Source organism: Haemorhous mexicanus, chromosome 16 (assembly GCF_027477595.1).
Source record: "Haemorhous mexicanus isolate bHaeMex1 chromosome 16, bHaeMex1.pri, whole genome shotgun sequence".
NCBI classification, from domain to species: domain Eukaryota; kingdom Metazoa; phylum Chordata; class Aves; order Passeriformes; family Fringillidae; genus Haemorhous; species Haemorhous mexicanus.
In genome coordinates, this window is record NC_082356.1 from 16060047 (window position 1) to 16083410 (window position 23364).

General features: G+C 49.2%; 1 protein-coding gene and 1 pseudogene across 10 annotated transcripts; both read left to right on the forward strand.

Annotated features, from left to right (window-relative positions):
• The window catches only part of LOC132334705 (zinc finger protein 850-like), a 1130993-nt pseudogene that overhangs the window by 463795 nt on the left and 643834 nt on the right, over positions 1–23364 (forward strand).
• On the forward strand, positions 5960–23164 carry LOC132334801 (hydrocephalus-inducing protein homolog). Of its 10 annotated transcripts, XM_059860957.1 has the most exons (9): positions 7919–8009; positions 8476–8560; positions 9311–9426; positions 11098–11217; positions 13979–14098; positions 16422–16556; positions 17549–17748; positions 21501–21625; positions 22897–23164. In XM_059860957.1, exons 5-9 carry the CDS (start codon positions 14069–14071, stop codon positions 23109–23111), a joined length of 705 nt encoding a protein of 234 aa, XP_059716940.1. In that variant the 5' UTR covers positions 7919–8009; positions 8476–8560; positions 9311–9426; positions 11098–11217; positions 13979–14068; the 3' UTR covers positions 23112–23164. The 10 variants fall into 10 exon arrangements, with proteins under 10 accessions (XP_059716942.1, XP_059716943.1, XP_059716948.1 ...); XM_059860959.1 differs by lacking the exons at positions 7919–8009; positions 8476–8560 and adding an exon at positions 5960–6351; XM_059860956.1 differs by lacking the exon at positions 8476–8560 and having other exon boundaries at positions 7887–8009.

Here is a 23364-nt window from a genome sequence, read left to right on the forward strand (position 1 = left end):
AGGTTGTGCCTACAATATGATAGGGTGGTTTGTTTTGCAAAAAATAAAAATAATGAGGATCCTGAGGGAAGGATGAGAGAGATAACTCAGGAGCTGAAACGAAGGGAGTCAGAATCGAGAAGACAGAGAGTTGAACATGAACGATTGAAAACATTGGGCAAACAGTATAAAATACTGGAAAGACAATATGTTGATGGGGAATTACCTTCCCCAGACAAAAACCTGTTCATTGATTTGATGCAAGAAATTGCAACAAAATTGAGTTTGTCAAATTGTTGAATTTGTGGGAGGCTGAAATCTGCAGAAAAATGGCCTTGGAAAGGGGAAGGTTAGGCTCCAGAACAGCTCTTGAAATGGGACATTCCAAGGGTCTCAAAACTGGTGCAGAGACCCGAGGGGTGGATTTTAGATCAAAGAGTGATTAGCACAATCTGTGTCAGTCAGGAGGGAAGAGAGTACACCGAAATGGTGGGATACACTCTGTGTGCATCTACCCTGACGGTGAACTCAGACACGAAAAGCAGAGCCTGGCACCCAGCCCCTCCTTTGAGGTATTGGAGCCGAAAAAAACAATACAAATTGTGAATAGAACAAAAGAATAGGATTGTGCTGGGTCAAAAATCCAGGAGCCAACCCTTTCCAATCCCTGGAGAGTATAAGGGAATACTGGGGAGGCCCAGGGAAAATAAATCTTAAGTGGAAAGCCCCTGATGGAATTTACTGGATATATGAGAAAAAGGCATACAGTGAGTTACCCTCAAGGTGGAATGGGTCATGCACTTTAGGCATGATCCCACCAGTTTTCTTTACTGTCCCGAGGACAAAAAGTAATCTGTTAGGGGCTCCGTTATACGAGACCCTGAGAAGGGAGAAGAGGAGTCTGAAAAAGATAATACTGGTGATAAGTGGTAAACAAGCTTGGGGGGAGGAAGAGTGACCAGCGGAATGAATAATTGATTATTATGGGCCGGCCACGTGGGCTCAGGATGGAAGTCACGGGTATAGGACTCTGATTTATCTACTGAACAGACTGATTAGGCTGCAAGCAGTTATGAAAATTGTTTCAAATCACACCTCCGAAGCCCTGGATTTACTAAGTTGGCAGCACACCCAGGTATGGGCTATTGTGTACCAGAATCTAATAGCTCTAGACTATTTGCTGGCCGAGGAAGGGGGAGTGTGTGGAAAATTCAATGAGTCAGAATGTTGTATTGAGATCAATGATTATGGAGAGACCATAAGAGGTTTGGTGGCCAAAATCAAAAAGGTGGCCCGTGACCCGGTCCAAAAGTGGAATTCCATTTTACAGTCTTCATGGTGGGACAAACTATTTGATGGGGCATGGTGGAACAAGTGATGTTTCTTGTGCTCTGTTCAGTAGCCGGAATCCTATTCCTGCCTTGTCTGATTCCATGCTTTATCAGACTGATCCACTCTGTGGTCCAGGGGATGCAGATTGCAATAATTCTCGTAGATTCTGAGGGAGCTTCCGGAGACAACGCATCCAAGATCATGCGGTTGGGAGAAGGAAAGTAGGCCGGCAATGCTGCAGAGGCATTGGCAAAATTCGAGAAACAGACAACTGTAGAAATGAATAATGTGATATATCAGGGCATCCCACAAGGTAAGTACCGAGTAGTGTAAAGGAGTACTCCATTTGTGAGGAACCCTTAATGGTGATGGGTAGAGGTAGGAAATTAAAAATTTAACAATTTGTGAGCATGAATTAAATTGGTGAAAAAAATGGGGAAGGATTGTAGTATATAGTAGAGATAATTCATGCTATATATGTGTATAAAATATTGTAAAATCCAAGTTATGGCTTTGACCACCCCGGCTGGGAGCAGAGTCTTATTTCTATTCAATTAGTTCCCGGACAATGTTAAAGTAATATCAAGTCTGTTAACGTATGAATGAAACCTTCCTGGGCCATGATTGCTGACTTCCTGGAATGTCTAAGCCACTCATGAGGACTTGCACCTGGGAAGATTGCATCTACCAAACTCAAGCACCGGCGCCACATGTGAATGCAGGCCACTCTGCTACATGTGAATGCAGGCTCTTCCAAAGAGTTCAGACAACCATCCAGACATCTGAACTGGCTTTTGTATCTGTATGGTCCCAGTTCTACATGTGAAGGGACACAAAGGAACATTTGGTCATTTCTGCCTTGAGGCAGAACAAACTGTATATAAGCTAGCTGCATGAAGCAGTTGGGGTGAACCACTGGAGAGACGCTGACACTTTGTTGGTCGGATCTCGGTTCATCCAGCGCCGACACCCGGGGTTGACACTGCCTTAGCTGTGGTGGTTTTTCAAAATTCTATTTTGGTTAACGATCTAATAAATCTTTGTTAAATTTTATTATAAATTTGGCTGTCGATTTGATCATTTATAACACATTGCACTACTTCTCCATGCCATGAATTCCAAATGCATCTCACCTCTCAGATGAATGACTTAGTGAGTTTTAGCCACTCTAAAATACCATGAGCTACACACAGTTTGCCTTGCCTTGGTTTTGTTGGAAAGCAATGCTGGAGCCGTAAGTGCAGTGCTTATGGCCGTGCAGGTTGGGCCTCAGCAGGGACATTGCACAACGGCAAGGGAGATTTCCACAGGCACGGGGGCGAGCATGGAATAGACATGCAGACAAATGGGAGAGTTCCCAGCTCAGAGAGACCCTGCAGAGGAGGGCATTTTGTCCCTCCTCAGGGCCTGAAAGAAACAGGGCAGGAGATCTTTCTCCTTTAAATGCCTTTATTAAAAGTGATCAGCACAAGGTTGGGAGGCCCTTCAGGTCCTTTAGCAGTCGTCACTGCCCAGAGTGACTCAGAGTAGGAGGAAAGGGTAGCTTTGTTCGCTCGGGGGCAGACCTGGGGATCCTCGCCTCAGGAAAGCACATGTGGGTAGATACTCCTGGATCCCACTTTCCCACTTTCCCATCTAGAGTCCTGGCTCTAACAACCATCTGGTGAGGGGCCATTAAGGTTTTCAGCATCTCTGCTGGCTCCAGACATCACCCCGAATGTCTAGACACTATTTTGATTTCTTAATTTTGGGTTGGCTCGTTGTTTTTGGGGGTTTATTGGCTGAGTTTGGTGGTGGGCTTGCCCAAGTGCATCTTGGCTCCAAGGTTATTTGCATGTCAATTCTAAGGTCCCCTCCTTTCACTGTCCGAGAAAAGCCATCTACCTGGCTCAGGCGGGGTGGTACTGATACAATAGAGAATTAACGACTGACAGTCGCACGTCAATCTCGTCTTTTCACCGTCGGGGTGCCATCTCCCAGGAAACAGCAGGGCTACGACTCGGGACGGTCCCCGCCCCTAGGACCAACCCGTGCGACCCCCGCGGGCCCCCACCCCGGCTCAGCCGGGACCCACGCCGCGGTGGGGGGGGCCGCCGTTCCCGGGGCGGGCCGGTCCTCGCTGGCACCACCCGTGGGGCTCCCCCGGCCCCGCCGGGACCCGTGCCTGAAGGGGGGGCACCCCACCGCTCCCGGGTCACCAGGCAGCGGCGGGATGGCTCAGGGCACTATCAAGAACAGGTAATTAAAAGGAAACTGTTAACAGGAGATTACAACACGAAATTATCAACAAGAAATAGTTAGAACTCCAACCTGGCAGCTATTGGTTTAAGTTGTGAACTCTCCAACCTTTTAAAAAAAATGGGTAACCTTTTGTTGTTCATAACAGGGCCCTTTAAGGGTCTTCAGGCCTCTTTGAAGAGGAGTTTTTCTCTCTTTAGGGGTTTGGGGGGGGGGATCGCACTACTTCAAGGGTGTTTTTTCCTCCCCATTTTAGGGTGGTTTTGGGGCCGCAGTCACACAAGCGCCTTTCAAGGGGGGGATTGTGATGGCTTTAAGTGACATTTTTATGGGGCCCCCACTCCAAGCCCCTGATGGGGTATTTTGCCTCGCAGGGTGGATTTTTGGGGTTCTCTGTACCATCGGCACGTTAAGGGCCCCACTATGCTCGGGTCCCCTTAAAAGGGCAACAGCACTGCCGTTGATTCCGACAGCGGAGCCTGGAGAGGGGTTGGAGATCCTGGTAAGGTTGGGGGTCCCAGGGGGTTTTGGGGGTCCCGGGAGGGTTTGGGGCTTCCTGGGTGATGGCAATGGGCACTCTGTGCTGGGTATAAACTGTTGTGAGGGTTTCCTGGGGGGGGGGGTTGTTGAGTATACCGGGGGTTTTGGGGGTCATGGTGGATTTTTGGGGGTTCCCAGGGGGGGTTTCAGGGGTCTCAAAGGGGGGATTTGGAGATGTCAGGGGTAACCCAAGGCTGTTTTGGGGTACCTGTCGGTGACAGAGATGGGGATCGCATGCCAGGTATGAACCTTCTCAGAGGGGTCTGGAGGGGTGTTGGGACATCTGTGGAAATTTTGATGTCCTGGGAGGGTTTGGGGGCTTCTGTATCGGGTTTTGTGGTCTTGGGATGTTTTTGGAGGGTCTAGGGATGGTTTTGGTGTCCCGGGGAGGTTGGGTTGTTCCAGGGGGTTTGGGGTTCCCGGGAGATTTTGGGGGTACCTGGGTGATGCTGGTGACAGAGCTGGGACCCCGTGCCAGGTATGAGCCCCCTCACTGAGCACAGGCAGCATCAGCGTGTTCAGGGGGATCCTGGGGGGCCCAGGGGATCACCCCAACCCCCAGGGGACCCCAAATGCTAAGGGACTCCCCAAACTCCCCTTAGCGCTGGATCTGCTGCAGGCAGGGGGGCACCAGCACTCAGGCCCCATCCCCCCACCATCACAGGGGGGTTCTGGAAGAAATCTGAGGAGTCATGGACAGGTCGGGGGGACCCCCAAAGTCCTGGGAATGGAGGAACACAGGGGAACTCCCAGGAATCCCCATATACGGTTTATGGGTGATCCAGGAGGAGTTTGGAGGGGCTCGGTGGGACATGAGGGACCCCCAGGAGTCTTGGGAGGGGAGAAGAACACGGTGACCCCCAGGATGGGTTGGAGCTTCCAGACGCCGAATCCGATGAGGAGAACAAGGCCGATGGCAGCGCTGACAGACACAGGGAGCACCAGGGTGAGATTCCCGCTCGATTCCGGCTCTGGGAAGCACGGCATGGTCAGGAGGGGAGGGGAACCCCCATCCCGCTGCTCCACATTCTCGAGGGGAGGAACAGGGGTCCAGGGGGTCTCTGGGACAAGGAAAAGGGGGCTCTGGGGCTGGGAGAGACGGGATGGCCGAGAAGGGGGTGCGGGGGTTGTTGGTGCCGGATAAAGGGGTGCAGGGTGGAACCCATGCCCGGGGAATGGGGGTGCGGGGGGATGGCGGCGCCAAGGAATGGGGGTTCAGGGGCCCCTCGGTGCTGCGGAACGGGCGATCAGAGAGTCCCGGTGCCGGGGGGCCCCCTCAGCTCTCGCCGCCCCCCGGGGCCTCAGGAGCGCCCCCAGCCCCAGCGCTGGAGCCATCGCTGTGCTCTGCTGCGGCCCCGCCCCCTGAGCCGCCTCCGACCCCGCCATTGGCGGCGCTCCTTGCTGCCCGCCAATGGTGACCGGAGTCTCCGGTGACGTCACCGGTCGCCGGGCAAAGGAAGGCCTGGGGGTGAGACGCCCCGGGCTGGCCGGACATGGAGTCCGGGGGTCCCCGGGCTCGTGGACACGGTGGATCCAGAGGCTGGGAGAGGAGGATACCCAGGAAAGGGGGTGCAGGGAGTGTTGGGGCAGGATAAAGGAATGCAGGGGGTCCTAGAACTGGGGAAGGTGATGTGGGGGGCGCGGTTCCAGTGCCCAGGAACAGGGATTAAAGGGCCTCCCCGGGGAGCTCCCCAAAGCCTCTCCCAGGGAAGAGCAGGAGTTGGGTCAGTAACTCTGGGAAGAGAAAAGGGGGTGGCCCCGGCTTGGGGGGGACATGAGGGAGTCACACACTCTCCCGGGGGGACACGACCCCCGGGGACCCCCACTCACCTTCTCCCACAGGGGAGGCCGAGCCCCAGCCCAGGCAGCATCCTGGGGGGGAGGGACGGGCAGGATCCGGGAAAGGGCAGCAGCTCGCGGGTGCCGCGGTTGCCTGATGACCACAAACAGGGCGGCACCGTCTGTGCCAGCGGCGCGGCCTCAGTTGGCTGAGAACGCGGTCCTGGCTGGTTGTGCGCAGCCTGGGCTCCTGCAGGCGGCTTCGCTGGGCGATTTGCCGAGTGAATTGTTCGCGGAGCGTTGGTCTCTGCAAGCGAGTCCTGTGAATTTGCGGAGCATTGGTCTCTGCAGAGGATTCCTAAACGTGCAGGACATTGTTCTCTGCTAGGGAGTCCTCAATTCGCACAGCATTGGCCTCTTAGGAAGGTTCCTCCACGTGCAGAGCTTTGGCCTCTGCGAAAGGTTCCTGAATTTCCTTTGAAGGTAAAGATTGACTAAAGTTGAACTTCTCGGTTTTGTCTCATCTGCACTCTGAGAGAGAATGCCAGTGGGAAATACAGGATGGGATAATGCCCGTCTTCTGGTGCAGCAGTTCAGTGGCACGCACAGCTGAGTGGATGAACTATGGCCTACTGATTGTGCTGTTTTTTGCACTGAAGAAATGCAACATTTTCTAAATGTACTAGTCTTTACATTTTTTTTCCTATAGTGGTTGCTTAAACTGCTTAAAGGTGAACAATTTCTGCTCAAGTTTCAGTGGGTTGTTATTGTCTGGTTATTAAAATTATTAGGGAGAGGCCTCTGAATTGAGGTGCAAACGAGACCATATGTCAAAGTCAATAGTCTGGATTTTATGTAACAGTAAATGTGAGGAAGAGAGAAAGGAATAGAAAAAGCGGGAGAGGGGGTGGGGTGTTGGGAAGAGGGGGGACAAAGAGAGTGACAGAGACAGATTAGGTAGAAAATATCACCATTCCTTGGATTCCATTGGTGTGCCATAAAATCCTCTTCTGGTCTTCTCTGTGGTGAGGTCTCGCAAAATGTAAGACTCCAATGGATTCATGCAGATTTCGGCAAGGTGGGACCTCCCAGGCACCTCCCTGGGGTGGGGCAAGTTGGAGTCTGTCTATTGCTACTTTCAAATAATATAAAATCTTTAGCACTAGTATATTCTTAGAGTCTGCCATGAATTGGGTTGTGTTACTTTGCATGCCCTGCAGTCATTTGGTGCAAGGCCTCAGGAATGGGTCTGGGAGCACCGTGGAGGTCTTTGATGGGAGGTTTGTGTGCAAACCAGTCCTCAGCAGACGAGTCTGTGGCTATGACTTGCCCACCTTGAACCCAGACAGAGCTGATTTTCAGAACAGCTGCTGGGTTTGGCTTTGTTGTGGATAGGTTTTTCTCCTAGCCTTGTTTACTTCTCCCCAGACCTGAGATAACAGGTCAATAGTGTCACCTTTGTCTTGTTCCAAGTTCCCCTAGGCAGCTTAACTCACAGTCCCAAGTTCCAGTCAGGAGGCATTTTCAGGGAGGGGTGGGCTGCGGTGGTCACAGCTTCTTTCTACAGTTTGTTACAATGGGCAGAAAGTCCTTCATAACAATATTTAAGCCATTAGCCATAACATTCCAGTCTCTCCCAAGTCCTGTGAGGAGCAGCTGAGAGAGCAGGGGTGCTTTAGCCTAAAGAAGAGGACATCCACTCTAGCTATTTTTAAGTAATATTTAAGCTACAGCTTTGTCCGTTCTAACTATTATTAATGTTCAGATTTTTAGCTGCAGTATGATCCATCTTTGAATTGCACAACATAGTGAATGGAGATTTGAATGGATAGTTCAGAAAAAGTCCAAGCAGGGGCCTAACAAAGTAGCTACTTACACCAAACAAGCACTTAGCTACTGTTCTGGTTGAAAAAGGAAGTGAGTTTTTTGGGATGCTGTGGTCAAACCAATCGGTACTCAGATTTGAATATTGGCACCTGGTGTGGCCACTGAGGATATGGACACGCCTCTGAGAACTCAGGGGATAAAAGCAGAGAACTGCCAGGAGAAAGTTCTCTTGGTTCCGGTTAGTAAAGAGTCCAGACCTGCCCTGCCCAGCTGCGGGCTGGGCGGGGGAGGGGAAGCCATGTGGCCGGGATGAGGTAGGCTGGGCCTTGGACAGAGAAGGGAGGTGAAGGCCCCTGCAGGATGGAAGGGTGGAGGAGCACTGAGAGGCATCAGGCAGCCACCACCCCCCCTCCGGGAGAGAGAGAGAGAGGGAGCCTGAGCTTGTGCCACCTTGGAATTTGATATCATGTGCTGGCAGCAGGTCCGGCTGAGAAGGAGAAGGGGGGGTGCAGCGGGGCTCGGTGAGAAGTCGTGGGAGTTCTGGGCAGGCAGAGGCTGAGATTTTAACCCTTTTCTTGAATGATGGGAATGAATAATCTCAATGAGAAGAGAGATGGAGATGAACTGGGAGGAAATGGGCAAGTGTGGTGACAGTTTGTTCAAGTGAAAAATGTCGGAAGAGTTCAGAAGAATCCTAGGTGGGAGGAGAGGATGGAGTGGCCCTTGGCTGGAGTTTTCTTTTATAGCTGTGGACAGAACCTTTTTCTTCCTGAAACACAGAGGCTGCATTGGGGGCAGGCAATGGCTTGGAGCCAAGAGAGTGCAGTGATGTTATGTGAAGGAGTGGCATGAACAGAGACGACAGGTGAGGAGGGTGGTAGTGCCCTTGATCTTCAGTGAAGAAGGAGGTCTCGGTTCTTGAGACCCCCTCGGCCCCAGGGGGTGAATTGGGGGGGACACGTGTCCTAAAAATGAGAGACTGTTGCTTTTTTGGAACTGGGCAAAGCATCCTTAAGAGGGGAACCCTGGAAGCAGCCCTGGTCCATGCACAGTGGTGAGAGCACTGGGCATGGAAGGAAGAGGGCATGGTGGCAAATGTTCTCCGGGCGGTGCCACATGTGACATGGAAACACGAGAGGTTTCAGCTGTGTTTCCTGGGAGAGCCTATGGTACAAGAGATTCTCCTCTCTTCTGATAATCAACTGAGAATTGATTGTCTGAAGGGTGGTGGTGATGAACTGAGAGTTGATTATCTGAGGGGTGGTAACTTGATTGAGAATCCAAGGTTTTGTCTCACTGTGCTGTGTTGGAGATTTGGTGGGGGAGGAGGAATGTGTTTTGGAAGGTTTTCATTCTGAGTTCTATGTGTGTGTTTCTTTTACATCTTGTAAATTAATCCATTTCTTTCCTTTATTCCAAAGCTGGAGCGTGCTTAGCTCTATTTCTGGTCACATCTCACAGCAGACACTAGGGAGAATACATTTTCATGGGGGCACTGGCATTGCGCCAGCGTCAAACCATGACAGCTACTTTCAAATCATATCAAATTTTTAGCACCAGTATATCTCTTGAATTGGGTTCTGGATTTTCAGAGTTCCATTGTTGCTTCTTCCAGTTTTGTTGAGGCATTGCCACTCATCTGGGAGACCCTCCCTTCAAAATGACTTCTGGAGTCCCAGAGAAGAGCTCGACACCTCATCTTTTGTCCAGGAAAGACTGACATCTTTTACTGTAAGTACTCACTGGGCTGTGTTAAGGCTGCAAACACCCCTGGTGTCCCTGGTCTCCCTGCCCCTGTTGTCCAGCAGCGCTGTGAAGCTGCAGACCCCCTCCCCAGCTCTTTGTGCCATGTTCCTGTTGGTGGGGGCTGTCCTGGTGCAGTAGGGAACAGTGTGTGATGTTTCAGGATCTTGCCTGGCCGTGCAAGCAGAGCCAAGTGAAACCAATGTACAACTGAAGCCCTGAGCCCGTGTTCTGTCCCTTTCCCTTTGCCACAGGAATTCCTTCTGTCAGGCTGGACACTCACCTGTGCTGCTCTGACCAAGCTGCCCTTGGGCACCTGGGCATGTGGTGGGGGGAAGCTCAAACTCTGCCCAAAGCCCTGAGAGCCACAGCTGGTCCCAGCTAGAAGAGGTTCCAAAGCAGCTGTTCTCTCTCAGCTCTTGTGTGGGCACAGATCCGGCCCCACAGACACGGTGTACAGCAAAGCAAGTTATCTGCTGCAGCACGTGCAGAAGAAAATGTCTCAGCACCTTTGTTCTGGAGGATGGTGGAAATCTTCCTGTGCTGGGAATTCTCCCCTGATTTGGTTTGCCCTGTGTTGATGGTATCTATCCCAAAGGAGTTGCCTTCTCTTGCAAGCTCTGGATTGGTGTGAATGTTGAGGGCTGTACAGTTCTGCTCACTGGAGTCAGGGCCACAAAGGTCCCTTGGTGTCTGGAGCTCACTTGCTGCCCTGCTGAGGCTCTGTCAAGGAGATCCCTCTGTTTTCTTCTCTGGAGCGGTCTGTGAGCCCAGACAGGGAAAACAAATGCTATTTAACAGAGAGAACTAAAACTTGGACACACTTCCTGTGCTCCTCACTCTTGGTACAATGTTCCTTTCTTGTGTATCTCGGACTCAGCCATCAGTGCTATCTCCTTGCTGTGAGTTCTCAGTGTTGTGCAGGGATGGAATTAGGGGAGTTCTGAGAGCTCCTCCCCACTCTCTGAAATGGTCACTGCCTCAATCCAACAGAACTAAAGAAGAAACAAATGCCCAAAGAGCAGAAATCCCCAAACATGTCCCATCAAATCATGGAGAAGCTAATGGGACAGAGCCCTGTGGTTGGAGTATGTCTTGCACTCTGTATTATTAATTTATTGGTGCTAAGTATTTCAGCAAGTAACTTCCAGGGCTTTCAGGGCTGTCCTAGACTGTGTGATCACAAATTGTTCGCCAGTGCCACTTGTTCAAGCCAAGCTTTTGTGAGCAAGTGATGCATTGTTCACAGGGGTCTTAGGATGAGGGAAGAGATGAGAAAGTTGACTCCATGTTCAGAAGGCTTGGTTTCTTATTTTATGATATATATTATATTAAAACTTTACTAAAAGAATAGAAGAAAGTATTTCATCAGAAGGCTAAGCTAAGAATAGAAAAGGAATGAATAACAAAGGTTTGTCTCTGAGACCGTCTGGACACATGGACTGTGATTGGTCTCATCTGGTTGTTTCTAATTAATAGCCAATCACAGATCCACCTGTTGCGTTCCACAGGAGCAGATAAGAATTGTTTGCATTTTGTTTTTGAGGCCTCTCAGCTTCTCAGGAGGGAAAAATCCGAAGGAAAGGATTTTTCATAGAACATGTCGGTGACAAGCAAGCACAACTCTGAGGCTCTAGCTGGTTTATTTTTGCCTTTCAGCTGCTTCCCCCTAAGTTCCTGTGGGAGAAGTTTCTCAGCAGGAAGAAGAAGGCCAGCACGGGGGGGAGTTTTCTGCCCAGAATTGGCCCATGTGTAGACCCGAGGGGGACTAGTCCAAAGGTAGCCTTTGCCTGCTCTTTTCCTTTCTGTTTGATGTGAAGTTTGAAGAGGGTGTGTGCTTGTGACAGGCTTGCCTGCAGCAAAATACCTCAGTGTCCAGGTGCTGTTGGCATTGCAAACTGCTGGTAGAGGTGGACTGGGAGTCCTGGTCTGCACTAAGGCAACAGAAATAACCTCTGCTGAAGCTGCTGGGGTGTAGCTGCCATTGCTGAAACAATGAGGGGAAGGCTGGGGACACAAAGGCACAAAATTGCCATTTGCCATTCTCCTGCTGAAGGAGCCACCCCTTGCTTTGGTGTGGTCACCATCAAATGCTCGGGGTCACAGGATTCCCTCTAGAGTGGCAGTGTTGGCCTTTGAAGGCCGAGGACCTGCAGGAATTACTTCAGATTTAACAAAACTAATTGCATTCCTGCTTTGGGCTGAAACAATGTGTTGGACCCTGACAGGGTGTTAGATTTAGCCAGATGTAGAGGGGACTGGCCCTGGGCAGAGGGGAATGGATGTGCTTTGTCTGGATCAGTGCCTACTCAGAGGTGTGTTTAAAGCTGCTTTTCTGGCAGGACTGGCTCAGTAGAAAGCACAGTCCAAACAGGTAGGTGACCGAGGTGGGCTGTTGTTACAAATGAGGTCCCTATATGTCTAATTTAATAAACCACAAAATTAGAATTTAGCAGCACTTTTAATTGAGCAGCAATTTTATATAAAATAATGCAATCAAATATAATCAGATACAAAATAATTTGGCAGTGGTTTGGATAAAGCATAAGCAAAACCAGTCAGGGTACGGGCGGGTTTTCTCACCCTGCATCCCGTACAAAAGATAAAAGAATCCAAACACAACTTATATACTGTATGCTAATATATATTCATCAATAATTTTCTGTAAATCTCCTCCCATTTTCGATTCTTGAAATCTATGTCACCATACTGCACAGTGCATGCTCTGCTTGTTTCTAAGGGGTCTTTTGGCCTTTGGTGGTCGCTTCCCATGAAGGCTTCTCCTCATCGTCACTTGATGAGGAGAACAACCTTTGAACAACCCCACACTCTGCACATGCACCTCAAGTCTTGTGTTATAGAAGCCAGCATTATATTCCAAAAATAAGCCCTATTGTGTCATAGATACCTGGAATCGTTCCAATTTTGTCCATTTCAAGGCCGGTTCTTTAATTATCCCGAGGCCTATTGCATTTTGGGATGTTACTTATCTCAAACTACATCCTGCAGCCTGTTTGCTCATGAACATGTGAAAACATCTGTTTTGTGACACTAATTACATAGCCTTTGCCTCTCTTACTTTTTAATACATATTTTCTAAAAGATCTAAAATTTAGTTACAATTTTTATCACAGATCACATTCATTTATCACACTGTTGAGCAGGAAATTGGCAGCAAGAGACATGGAACACACTGGTTAAGGATTGCCCTGGAGAGGGGCATTGGGAACACCTCAGGGAAGGGCACAACTAAGGGACAGTGTGCTGCAGCCACTCCCTTCAGCAGAATGTGTCTGCCGTGAAGTCACACAGGAGACCTGCTTGTGTCTCTGCAGTGACAGCAGAATGGCTGGAGAAGGCAGGCAAGCAGGGGAGAGTTTTCTCAAAGCAATGTCTCTGCTCCAGAAGCATTTGCTGTTGTTGTGTCATTCCGGACGTGCCTCTACAATGGTATCAATAATATAGCAGTAATTACAAGAAAGCCCCCATTTAAAGCACATGGAAAAAGGAGATAGCAACTCTACTTTTACCCAAGTTGCTGAGAAAAGAAGTGAACCTTTTCCTCTTTCAGCATTCGCCTCATTTGTCTTTTTCCTAACTTCTGTGTTACTTTATTTTTGCCTTTCCCTCTGTTAGGAACACACCAACTTTTAAATACAATGAAGGGGGGCAAAATCATGGAAGCAAAAGGAAACTTTTGTAACGATGCAGCTGAGCCAGGTGTGTCTCCCTCCCCCTGGAGATGAACAAACACACTCTCTGAGAAAATTGCAATCTTTCTATCCCCTTTATACAAGGCCAGGGCTGTCCCTGTCCCCTTTCCCCTTGGATGGGTACTTGAGAACTTCCATTCTCTCAGATCACCAGCTTTTCTGTCCCCTCCCCTCTCACCCTGCTTCTTTTTGGTCAGGTCTTCAACCCTGTTCTTCTCCCAGCTCACAGCAACACCCAACAAACCAACCTGAACAAATCCAAACAATCCGAACAACAACCCACAGAACCAACAACTTTCATTTTTTAACTTGATAACCTTTTGGTTCAGCAAAATATCACCTCATCTCTCACACCTCCTCTGGTACTGTTCTCTTCTTACTGATGCCTAATTCTAGATCAAAAAAGAGATGTGCAGTTGTGCAGGCCTCGGTTTCCCTGTGTCAGAGTAAAGGACATCCCCAAATCTTTCCCATGGAGTTTGATGTAAATTTGTGGGTTTTACTTACTCCATGAGTGCTCAGGCAGTGCCCCAGAGCTCTGTGACCACATGGGCACAGGGCTGTGCTTAGGGTAAGTGCTGCCTGGCATTCTGGAGAAGCAAAGCTGGAGAAATACAGAAGAGCAGCTTGGCTTGAGCCTGCTCTGTGTGGTCCAGCAGCTCTGGATCAGCTCAGAGCAGAGGTGGGTGAGCCACTGTTTGCCCAGTGTGGGCTGGGCAGATGTGCTCACCCAGAGCCTGTACTTCACTGGGGATCAGTGGAAGGGATCCTTCATGAACCTTCCTCCCAGCAGCTGAACCTCTCCCTGCTCTCTCTCGCCTCTCCAGCTGCCGTCAGATCCCCGAAAGCAGAACTTGTTTCAGATTTCCCCACCAGAGGTGGTATTTCAGAACTTTGACACTCGTGGTGTCTCTGAAATGGTGCTGTCTCTCACCAATGTGTACAAGGTAAGAGCTGGGACGTGGAGCTTTATTGGATTTTCTGGGTCTGGACTGAAGTCACTTGAGATGGTAGTTCATGTTCACACTCAGGTGTTTATTATTTTTATGAGTAAAACAGTCTCACTGCTGTGAGTTCAGCAGCTTTTCATTAGCAAGGCACAAAATGGCTGTCTCTTGTTACAAGGTCTTTAAGTCTAAACTATTCAATTAAGAAAGGACAGCTGGATGATTTTCCCTTTTAACCCAGTAACTGTTCTCAGAGATCCTGCAATGCAGACTTTCTGTCTGGAGAAACAAAACATCTACAAAAACGTCACCCAAACCCATGAAGAAGAAACTCAGGATGACATCCTGTGCTACATCTTGCTTCCATCCACAACATACTAAAAATCCCAAAACCTAAATTTCTCAACAAGTGATCCAACTACCCTGCTGTCTATAATTAATATATTACACGCTTTTGTGGATTCTACTCTATCTTGAAGTCTAGGAAACTTTCTCCATGAATGAGGGTCAAAGTCAGTGCTCCTCTGGGATTCAGGACACCCCAAAGCAGACAGAGAAATATTCCCGGTGCCCTGGGTTTCCACAGTTCTTTAACACTGTGCTGGAAGAGGTGAGAGGTGTAATTCCCAAAATGTACAGAAAAGCAAGTTATCTGCTGCAGCATGTCCAGAAGAAAATGTCTCAGCACCTTTGTTCTGCAGGATGGTGGAAATCTTCCTGTGCTGGGAATTCTCCCCTGATTCTTGCCATGTGTTGATGGTATCTATCCCAAAGGAGTTGCCTTCTCTTGAAAGCTCTGGATTGGTGTGAATGTTGAGGGCTGTACAGTTCTTACCTGCTCTCGGGCTTTGCCTTGAGTCTGTACCATATCCTGTGTCTCCTTGGTTAATCTTGGCTCCTCTGCCTCTCTCAGCCTGTTTGGCTTCCTTTGTGCAGCTCACAGTCAAACTCAGGGGCTGAGTCTTCTCCACTTTACGCTGGAATCACTTTTCATTAACGGCATTGGCACTGCAGGAGCTGTGTTCTGAAAGAGCCCTGCAATCAGGCGGATGTAGCAGAAGTAGTGGGAGGCCTTTAGGTGCCACTTCAGGCTCCTGCCACTTCATCCAGCTCTGCTCAGCTTTTCCAAAAGCAACACAGTGCTCTGCTTTCCCTTTGGAGAACCACAGCACACCAAAGCCATGTGCTCCTGGAGGTTTTCCCCTTCACTTGAAGAAATTGTGATTGTTTTGCAGTTTCCCAAGAGAGTTGAGAGGGAGAAAGTAGAAAAATGTCAGCAGTTGTGTTCCAGTGTAAAGAGGAAAAGAGAGACCATTGGAATTTCAGTCAGGGAAAGATTTTCTCAAGTGAGGCTTGTGCCAAGAGTGGGCTGGTGGGAAGAGACAGGAGGGAGTCCAAATCATTGGTTTTAAACTTTTGGAGAGCATTTTGGTGCTTAGGGGTTGATATCAATGAGCTAGAAAATGCATGTTTGCTGTGTCTGTGTGTCCCAGAGGGCAGACCCTGGCCTGCTGGCTGGAGTTAGGAATGCCCAGCAGCCCAGCTTGCCTGCAAAGGCAGCAAGAAGGCCTGGAGAGCCAAGATTGGTTTTTCATCCTGGAACCACACTGTCAGTCAGTGCTGGTCATGTTTCTCCAGGCAGAAAATGCCTTTGAAGCCCATAGTCAATAGTCACAGCCTGTCTGTTTTTGGCAGATTGCTCTCATGGTTTTATGATTCTTCCTTGCTGCTTTACTGCCCATTTAAATTCTCTTTGTCATCTCCTTGTTTTAGGGCTTGTCTTGCTGGGTTCCCTCTTTTGCTTTTCAGGTTTGCTTTGATTCCCAGTAAGGCCACAGTGTTTGGTCTCCTGTCTTGCTGGTCTGCCTGCCTGACTCTATCCCCAGAACTGCCCTACCCCAACCTGATCTGCTAGAAGGGAATTTCTTCCTTCCCCCAGGACAATGTGCTGTTTTGCTTTTAGGTAGCACATTCCCCCTCTGGAACATGACAACTGCATGGCTGTGTGCAGGCAGAAGCCAGCAGGTTTTTGGCCTTGATGAATATGCAGGTGACTTGGTTCAGGTGCTCTGTCTCCATCCTGCTGGTGCTGAGCTGCTCGGCCCTTCCTTCCTACCAGGCACTGCCTTACTGGCCCTGGCCAAAATGCTGGAGCCAGACAGAAGGGATTCCAGTTCACCCTTGTGAATGATGTGCCTGTGCCTGCAGAGCTGCAAGTGCTTTGGGAAAGGGGCCAAGGAGGGATGTCAGCAGGGCATGGACAGCTCTCCTCTCATTCTCTTTCCACAAGTGGCAAAATCATTGTTGCATGTCTTTGCTGCAGTTTCCTCAGGTGGTGAAGGTCTCCATGGGGAGCTCCCCTTACTTCCAGCTCACGTGCTCCAGTGATGTGTTCCGTGTCGTGCCGCCGGGCGCGTCTGCCCCTGTGCGCATCCACTTCAGCCCCGCCGAGAACAAGGTGAGACTGGAGGAGCCAAAGCACAGAATGATCTCCACAGCCACTGTTTTCCCTGCACTGTGGGTCCAGCCCATTGCATGCTGTGAGCCTGGCTCCAGTCCATGGGCAGGCAGCCTGCAGCCAGTCACACCTTGGCACGTGCTGTCAGGCACTGCAGCCAGGCCTGGCAGGCTCTGCTTCCCCTCCCTGCACATTCCGGAGAATTGCCAAGGGAAGATGCACAGGGAACAGGATGGAAATGACAGAGGGCTGCTGATAGATCTTTGGCCATCTCTAGGTACAGTGGAAGGGATTTAATTGTTATGGAAAATGCTAGAGGAACAAAGAGGTCAGAGAGCTTTCCTCCTTCCTGACTGCCAACAGCTTCCCTGCCTCACCCTGGGCTGGAGCAAAGATGGTGCTTTTTCAGCCCCTCTGTTCTGCAGCCTTGCAGCTGTGCTGTCCCTGAGCACAAGTGACCATGATACAGCTGCAGGACCAGGGCAGAGGATGTGCTGTGCCCGTGAGCGTGGCCTGGCACAGGCACACTGGGGCTCTGGGTGCCCTTGGTCAGCAGGAGGTTGCTGAGCTGCTGGGGACTGGGACACCTGCCTGAAGGAGCTCGTGTAGGGCAGGTACAGGCTGCAGGCAGAGCTGTGAGCCCAGAGCCCATAGCAGTAACACCTAAGGAAGAATGTCCTGTGTTCCCTAGCTCCATGTTCCTTAGAAGGGACTTTGGAATTCTTTAACATCATTAAAATGTAGAGTTAAAATTGTGGTGGCCTAGGGCAGTTCTCTGGATGACCCAAGTGACAAAAGAGCTTAATGCCACTGAGATAGGTTTTGCAGAGTGCACTGGTGCCTTTAAAATGTGACATATTAGTAGAACTTAGTGTTCATTTAAGGGTGGAATAGGTAAATTGATGCCATTGAAGGGTTCTAGGAAATGGTTTTTCTTCTGCCATGGGGATGGCACTAAATGTCCTGTGCTGAGGCAGTTTCTTTTCCTGCAGGATTATTCCCATGAGCTCATCTGTGTCACTGAAAGGGAAAGGACAGTTGTGCCAATTCGGGCCATTGGTGCCCGAGCTATCCTGGACTTCCCTGCCCAGCTGGACTTCTCCAAGTGTCCGGTGAAGTGCAGCATCCAGAAGACTCTGCTGGTCTGCAATGTCGGTACCCAGGCAGCTCGTTACCAGCTGAGCACCCAGAGGTGAGGATCTGTCCTTGCACAAAACACCTTTGGGTGATAACAGGGCTGGGGAAGAGCACCAAAAGGAGCCAGAGCAGCCCTGCAGCCTGGCTGGAAGTGAGCAGGATGGAGGACATCTGCTCTCGCTTTCCGTGTTCTGAGCAGGATGCAGCCTTTGAGCTTTCTCTGGCCCCGCTTTCCTGGAGGCTGCTGGAACATGCTGGTAGCTGGCTTGCACCCTCCTGAGCACAAGCAGCTTCTGAAATGCTTACTCAGCACTGTCAGCCAAATAGGCCCATTCTGTGGGAGGCCACAGGCACGTGGCTTTCCAGTGCTTCTCTCATGAGATGCCCAACATGAGCTGTGCTGCAGGCAGCCGGTGCAGTTCCTGCTACTAAAGCTGATCTGATTTCCCTTGCCAGCTGGGGGCATCAGTCCCCTCTTCTGCTCCATGATGAACCTTTGAAAGCCAGTTTAAAATTTCAAACAGATGGTTTAAATCTCTGAATAAGGTTGTGCCCCCTTTCATTGAGATTTCTTTTTTCTTTTTTTCTGAAGTCCCTGTGTTTCTGCTGTTTTTTCATTTTGGTTTGTGTTAAATGTTTGCCAAAAGATTATTAATTCTTCATTGGGAACTTTGATGAAGGTTGAGCTCTTCCAATGCCTCTCAATATACCACCTGCCCATAGGTACTTCCTGCACAGGTGTGTAGGAAAAATGAGACATTTAGTGAAGTTGTCAAAAGAATTTGGGCTGATTTAGAAGATTAAAGTATAGAATAACTTTTCCAGAGGGGACCTCTGGAAATCATCTGAGCAAACACACTGCTCAAAGCAAGAGCAGTGTCTGGGGATTGCAAGGTGCCATTGGGAGATCTGGACCTGCCTTTAGATGCCATACAAGGAAACAAACATTCAAATGGACCTAGTTTAAAAGCAGAAGAAAACAACCTATTAAAACCCCTCCATACCTTCTCTTTTTTGCCTGTTGGGTGCAGTAGTGATTCATTGAAAGGACAGATCTAAAGGATGGGAGCTATCTTAAGGAACAGCTCACAATGAACGGATAAAAGGCCAAAATTTAGCCTGCCCGCCCCATCTCTAGGCACTGGTTTTCATTTGGTTATTACAGTGTCAGGGATGTGTCCTTAACAGCTCTTCTATTTCTGGGCTCAGGGTGCAGCTTAGGGATGTTGGCTGAAATTCAGAGGAGTAGAGCTTGTGTCCTTGGGTTTTGGGGAGCCAGGTCTGTGTGAGAGATGACTGTTACCGCAGGAACAGAGGAGTCTGGTGGGTACAGCCCAGGGTGGGTTGTAGGAGAGGCAGGGGCTGATTGCACCCAGTTTTTCAGTCCAGGAAACAGAGTCCTGAATTTGGCTGGATCCTCTTCTCCTGATAATTTGAAAATAAGAAGATACCTTCTTTCTCAGGCAACCCCTGAAGTCACCCCCAGGAGTGTTATTGCCATCCTGCCATCTGAGGGCAGGAGCATGTAACATGGGGCAGGAGTGGGAATGGAATGGAATGGAATGGAATGGAATGGAATGGAATGGAATGGAATGGAATGGAATGGAATGGAATGGAGGCAGTGCTGAAGTGTGGCCAGGGATTCCCTTAAGTGGCAGCTTCTCTGTTCTGGAGAAATTTCTGGCAGAAGAAGAACAAAATCCTGTGCCTTGCCCCCAGCAGGCACTGATCCCCTCGAGCCCCAGCAGAGAGCTGCAGCAGTCCTGGCATCACCCCTGGGGCGGATGCAGGAGCTCTGGGGCTGCTGGGGCCTTGTCTTTCCTCCCCTCTCTCCAAAGCCTGACGTCCAGCACATAAACATTGCTGGCCCTAGGCTTCTCCATCAGCCAGCAGTGATGTTCTCATCAGTGGGAATGGGAGCAGGTCAGGCCCATCATTGCAGTAAGAGGTCCTTAATGAGCAGAACCTGAAGCAAATTCATCAGCTGTCACTGCTGACATGAGCAAAGTTCAGCTTTTCTGATGTTCTCCTTTTTTTTGTGTGTGATGGTTCATCACCAAAGTCCCCTGAACACACTTGTAAGTGACAGATTGACCAGCAGCAATGTACCAAGGCCAGGAACTTTTGTTTCCTCAGTGGGGCTGTAGAAGAGCACAAAGCCCAGCAGCTGCTGGGCAGAAGCACATTTCCCCTGAGCTCTCCCTGAGCATCAAAGCACAGTCTTGTGTTTGTCAGGCAAGAGCTGTTCACCTGGTGACCAATCCTGATTGCTCCTGTTAAATCCAAAGTGCACCAACACATTTGCATAAGCATTTCCAACACATTGCACAGAGTTTGTCAGGTGGGCCAAGCCAACACTTACCAGCCTGGATGACAACCCAGAGTCCCAGACTGCATTGCTGGTAAACACACAGAAACCTCCTGTTCTGCTTCCTTGGTGTGCTCCTGCTCATGGTGCTTCATTGAGCTGGGATTGGATCCTTCAGACTGTAAATGGCATCCTCCTTTTGAGTTACCATGTCACTGTATTGCTCTAATCTGCATTTGCACTCTTTCAGAGTTTTGATTGCTCCTTTTCTTAGGGCAGCTTTCATTGAAGTGCTGATGAAATGTGCCCTTTTAGGCTAGATCAGGATGTTTTCAAGGTAGAAGAAACCAAAGAACCACACTGCAAATTCAGCAGTAATTATTCCTTGGTCTTCAAGGGAAAGTTCTTCTCCCTGTCTGATTTCTAGGCTGTAATATCCCAGGACAGGTAGTGCCCTAACATTTGCATCTCTTGAGGTGAGTTCTATAAACATCAGAAAAGAAGAAATTCCTGAGGCACTCAGTGTCAAGTTGTGCATGCAGGTAGCTCTGAACCCTCTCTGTGCTCTTCACAAACCATTCTCTGATGGGATTGCTGGCAGTGGGACCCTTGAGTCTCATTGTAGAGGGCAGGATGCAGAGTATGGGGGAGGTGAGGTCATTTTATCCCACAGCATCTTGTGGGGGCTGGATCTCCTCAGAAGTGGCTCAGTGGCTGTTTCTGACCCTGCCTTGTCTTCTGCTGACTGTGGTTGGGTTGCTCCCTGCTTGCCCAAGTGTGAAAAACGCCAATCCCTTTTGTTAAAGTTTTAAAAGTTTAACAGTAATCAAATAGTTCTAAAAAGAGTAATAAAAATTAGAGCAATAAGAATTTGGACAATCAGAGTTAGGACAATAAAGGGACAATAAAAAAGAAAGGAATTAAGGACATCCAGGCATTCTGCTCTGCCACAGAACAGGTTTTGCTAACAAAGGATTAATCCTTAAAAGCAATAGCCTGTTGCATATTCATATATCTCATACTCAATGCAAATATTCCTTTCAAACTAGGGATTTTTCTGTTTATTGTCAACTTCCCCCCCTCATCTTGTAATCAGTCATCTCAGTCCCCATGAAGTCTGGTTCTTCCTGATAAGGAGGCAGTAATTCTTCTCTTGGGATTTTGGGTGTCCTGTTGCTGTTATCTCTGTGTAAATCATTTCTTGATTTTCTTGTTCATTTCTTGAGCTAGTTAGAAAAAATATCTTACATCACGTAGTTTCTATTTTAATATGATGTTCTAGCCTAAAACTACATTTAACACACTACTTAAAAGGGATTAATACAGTACTACAAACAACTTCCCAACCTAACACATATTATATTCATTTTAGTATTTGCAAAGAGCTAATCGTATAATGTGCATTTTTCACACTAAGTGAGCTGAGGTGAGCTGCAGTACAGAAGGAATCTCATGCCCAGGTGTCCTCCCGAGCCCTGATCCCTCTCTTTGTGTTGCAGTTCTTTCTCTGTGGTGCCGGCCATAGGAATTCTGGACGCTGGTGACACCATGCAGGTGACAGTGGGATTTCACCCGCTGACCACCGGTGACCACTGTGGGTCCCTGGCAGTGTGCTGCAGCACAGGTGAGTGCTGGGCCCTGCACGGGCACAGGACAGTTCTCCACCATCACTCCCTGTTGTCCCATCCCCCTCCATTCCCTCCTGAGGTCCCTCCCCTGTTCCAGCTTTACCCCAAAGCAAACTGAGAACTCCTTGGTATTTAGGGGCTTGATCAAGTGGATCCCCTCTAACAGGGCTAAGAGTTTTGGACTCCTGTTTTGCTGGGAGTTGCTGAGTGGAGGAAGGAGGAACCCTGATTCTCCACTACCGTGTGGCTATGCCTGGGTGAAATTTTATTTCATTCCTGGGCAGTGCTGTAGGTGAGGTGTGAGGTTTCCATCAGACTCTCTCCAATGCAATGGATTGTTTGCACACCTCTGTCCCGTATGCTGCTTCTCCACTGGCTTGTCACAGACCCTTTGTCTGTGTGGCCCTCTACACATATATTTAGCTTCTGCCTAATAACATTCTCAGGCCTTCGAGTTCCTGTTTGGTGACAAATCAAATTTTTCCTTGTCCCCATTTCCCAGGCAGTTCATGCTGTTTCAAACCTCTCATATCTATCTCCTGTTTGATTTCTAGACTGAGGAATCCCATTCAGCCTTCATATGGAAGCTGCTCTGTGTTAATCTTTCCTTAAACTTATCTTTCCTTTGTCTGTTTTTTATTTCATTTGAAATGCTGCAGCTTGGTTTTTGAGATCAGAACAATATAAAATATTTCAAGACTGGTGCTGCTGTGGGTTTGATGATGATGATTTTCATGGTGTTCATTTTGTAGTGATTTGTCAAATTGCAGAGCCAGGCTGGTTGTGTTTCCTTGCCTGTGTCCCCTCCTGCTGTGGGCTGTCACTTGTTCCTCTGGGCCTCCTTTTGCTGCCCACATGCTCCCAGGCGTGTTTGTTGGTCAGCAGCAAGGGATCCAAGGGATCAGGAGAGGCAAGAGTCTCGTGGGATGCCCAGGGGAGACCCTGGGCAAGCCAGGACTGAACAGGGCTCCTCAGTGTGATCTGAGTGGGTCACTGGAGCACATCTGACAAATCTCACTGTGCATACTGTCACCTTGGGGCCAAATCTCTACAAACGCTCTCAGAAATAAGGTGGTTTAGGAGGTGCCCAGGACACCCTCACGCTGCGCACACAGAGCTGTCAGGACGTGATAAATGGACTGATCCACAGAACTGCTAACACAGCTAAAAGCTGTGACATTTCCTTCTGTGACCTGTGGTTTGCTCTGTTCCTTGTGTTTCCATCAGCAACTGAGCTGAGCAAAGTCTCCCCTTTGCTTTGTTCCAGGTGAAGAAAATATCCACACAAACCTCCGCGGAGATGCTGTAGAAGTCAATGCTGGGTTGAGCACAAATTCCGTGGAGCTTGAGAAGACTTTCATCACCATGTCAAGCCACAAAACAATGTTCATTGAAAACAGGAGTAACATCACAGCCCACTTCCAGTGGAAGGCTTTTCCTACTGAGGAAGGAGAGATTGAAGAGAAGAGGAGGTTGGTGTGAAAGATGCATTTCAGTGCGATCCATGGCCCAAGACTGAAACTGATGCGTGGCCTGAGGGGCGTGTTGGTGCTTCTGGATGGTTTAGGCCAAGTAAACCATGCCTGGCACTGGAGTGTGTGTCCCTGGGCTTCAGGAGCTCAGCACTTAGCATTCCAGTTCCATTGATACTCCAACCAAAGGATGGCATTTTGGGAAGGGAAGATTGGTTGCGATGACTGGATTTCTTTAAGTTCTAATTGGGCTTTTGCCTCTC